Source organism: Gigantopelta aegis, chromosome 1 (assembly GCF_016097555.1).
Source record: "Gigantopelta aegis isolate Gae_Host chromosome 1, Gae_host_genome, whole genome shotgun sequence".
NCBI lineage: Eukaryota > Metazoa > Mollusca > Gastropoda > Neomphalida > Peltospiridae > Gigantopelta > Gigantopelta aegis.
Window position 1 is genome coordinate 20,300,953 of NC_054699.1, and position 3,473 is coordinate 20,304,425.

Consider the following 3,473-nt stretch of genomic DNA (forward strand, 5'->3'; position numbering starts at 1 on the left):
TGTGTATGTGTGTGTGTGTGTGTGTGTACTCTCTCTCTCTCTCTCTCTCTCTCTCTCTCTCTCTCTCTCTCTCTCTCTCTCTCTCTCTCTCTCTCTCTCTCTCTCTCTCAAATGTATATATCGATCGATGCCATAACCTGTCGATGCCATAACCTATGGAATCTGTCAACTGTTTTGTTTATACTTTTTACGAGATAGTCTTTTAATCTGGCGTTGTCAAAACCCTCGGGTACGAGTCACAGAGACTTTGTCCAAGTTGTTGCACTGCTTTTTAAAGGGACATTCCCGAGTTTGCTGCAATTTTTAAGATGTTATCGACTAACAGAGACTTTTTAACAATTGTAATTACATATCAAATATATTTTTCTGCATAAAATATCAGTGGCTGTATATTAAACGTGTTTCTGATCGTTCTAATATTTGTACTATGTTAAATTTCATCTTATTTCCTAAAATATAGTTTTTTCTTATGTACGAAGTTATTTGAAGACAAAATCCAGTCTGGGCTTCTTACAAATATTAAGACGATTAGAAACACATTGAATATACAGACACTGGTATTCTAAACAAGAAAATATATTTAATATGTAAATTTAATCGTAGAAATATTTTATTAGTCGGAAACATCTTACAATGCAGCAAACTCAGGAATGTCCCTTTAATTTGAACCATTCCGCTGTAAATTTCAGCGGACCGTTTTCTACGGCCATTATACCATCTAATTCGAAATATGTACATGTTAGTTGCCAAAGTTTAAAAGTCTTCTACGAAGCTACTCAAGTCACCCATAACAACCTGTCTGTCACGCCCCCCAATTTGTAAATAGACTAGTTTCAGTCTATCTTGTCAAGGGACGTTACTCTTCGCGCGCATGCGCAATAGGAATGCGAAATACCTCTATTGATAATTTAAACAATAAAATATAAGCAAGCAATGTTTGTTTTCAGTGATCACAAACAGCTCTAATAGTAAAACATATGCCTTAGTGTTTAAAAACTAGGGTATGTCCCTTTAACAAGAAAGACATTCAAGCATAATTATACTCGGAAAAAAATATATAAATGGCTATCTTATAGAAAAACACAAAATACCACACATTTTACACACAGACAAAAAAAAAAACCCGACAAAACAAACGAACTACAACAAAGAGAGCATTGAATCACTTCATGACATACATTATTTTTTAATCTTACCTAGCCTTGTCCATACTTCGCTCTTCTGGTGTTTGTCCAAAAAAAAAAAATGTCTTTAACGTTGAGTAGACGACAGGCACTTGTTGCACGTGCAACGCGAACCGAACAGGTTGAGGGGTTGTGTTACAGTGACGTTAGTGTGGCCTAATCTTTAAACACGAGCAGCGGGATCTTGCTTTTTGTTTAACGACACCACTAGAGCACGACATATAGTCTTAAAGAGGAAAGTAAAGTTTATTTTATTTAACGACGCCACTAGAGCACATTGATTTTTTTTATCTTATCATCGGCTATTGGACGTCAAGCATATGGTCATTCTGAGACTGTTTTAGAGGAACCCGCTGTCGCCACATCGGCTACTCTTTTACGACAGGCAGCAAGGGATCTTTTATTTGCGCTTCCCACTGGCAGGATAGCACAAACGAAAGCCTTTGTTGAACCAGTTATGGATCACTGGTAGGTGCAAGTGGTTTACACCTACCCACTGAGCCTTGCGGAACACTCACTCGGGGTTTGGAGTCGGTATCTGGATTAAAAATTCCATGCCTCGACTGGGATCCGAACCCAGTACCTACCAGCCTGTAGACCGATGGCCTAACCACGACGCTACCGAGGCCGGTTCACTGTTTTGAGGACAAATGTAGTCTTGTTCATGAAAGCCAGAAGAAATTATACACCGTTAAAAATGCCATATTTTCTTATAATACTTAGACAAATTTTTACAAAAAGTTAAAGTTTGTTTTGTTTAACGAAACCACTATAGCACACTGATTTATTAATCATCGGCTATTGGATGTCAAACATTTGAGATATAGTCTTAGAGAGGAAACCCGCTACATTTTTTCATTGGTAGCAAAGGATTTTTTTATATGCACCATCCCACAGACAGTGTAGCACATACCACGGCCTTTGATATACCAGTCGTGGTGCACTGGCTGGAACGAGAAATAGCCCAATGGGCCCACCGACGGGGATCGATCCTAAACCAACCGCGCGTCAAGCGAGCGCTGTACCACTGGTCTACGTCCCGTCCAATTTTTACAAAGTTTGTATAATGCGATGCTAACAAAAGTTTCAGTCAGGCGTATTATGGACCAGTCTGGAAAACTGGTTTTGCACAAAAAGCACGTGCACGATTAAACTGAAGTATGCACGTTGAATGATAGCTATTGATAATAACTTGGTAAAACATAACGCTCTACTATAGGGCCACATTCAATTATTACACGGGGATTGGGTGTGTGTGTGCGGGGTGGGGGGGGGGGGGGGGGGACTGTTTAACATCACCTTATGTAGCACACTGTGAACTACGGCAAAGTTCAAGGGCCATAACTGGGGGAAATTAGTAAATCGACATGAAAGTTACACTTGATCTGTATACAAAATTTCAGTTCAAAATCTTGAGGCAAATTGCAAAAACAAAAAGTCCGGAAAACAAATTTTCATATCTCACAAGGGTCATAGCACTTGTCCAAAATGGGTAAATCGCCATAAAATTCAAACATATGAAAACTGCTATTGTATTAATAACCATAGAATCGATTTTAAAACTTTAACAAAATTATATAAAATAATAAAGTATGGACTGCTAAGATATTGATAACCACAGAATCAATTTTATAAAATAAAAGAAGTCTTTAAAACTAAACTAAACTAAAATAATAAAATTTATTCTGTGGTTATAGTCCAGTAGAAATAATTTTAAAAAAATTGGCGTAACCCAAAACAAATTAGAACAGAAATGGTTTTACTTTTATTGGACTTGGTTAAGGCTTCTCTAAAACATATCAAAATCCTCCCTCCAATTATGATGTAAAATATTACTTTTGGGGCCAAAACGTACAAAAATTAAATAAAAAATAGCCGATTTCTGGTAATATATATTTTTGTAATTTAGCTATTAGAAATTTTTGTCGGTTTTAAATCAGAATAAAGTATTTTGCATCTTATAACACATTTGCGTTGTTGACTTTAATAATGTTTCCGATCTTGGGGGCTAAAAATAGAAAACAACCCACCAAACCCCCCTAAAATTGATAAAAAATCGTTGATTTTTGGATAATGTTTTTATTTGTTGTAATATATGTATCAGATGCATAAAAGTGTTAAAATATACGGTCCTAAGGAGTTGGTGATGAATGAAAAGCAATAAATTACAAATATTTCAGTCTTAAAAGATAATGTCTGATTCTGGGCTGCTAGAAGTTTTGGAGGCAGTGTTTAGAGAATAACTAACGAGCTACGAGGAATTACGGATTATCTGTCCCGAGTGAATTA

At 36.5% G+C, this 3,473-nt stretch overlaps 1 protein-coding gene across 1 annotated transcript in view; it reads right to left on the reverse strand.

The window, feature by feature from the left end:
• Window positions 1–1,277, reverse strand: part of LOC121371753 — a 15,028-nt gene extending 13,751 nt beyond the window's left edge. Inside the window, exon 1 of the mRNA XM_041497883.1 lies at window positions 1,197–1,277. Within this exon, the coding sequence (XP_041353817.1) occupies window positions 1,197–1,210 (14 nt within the window). The 5' untranslated portion in view covers window positions 1,211–1,277. The remainder of the gene's footprint in view (window positions 1–1,196) is intronic.
• Between the last annotated feature and the right edge of the window lie 2,196 nt (window positions 1,278–3,473).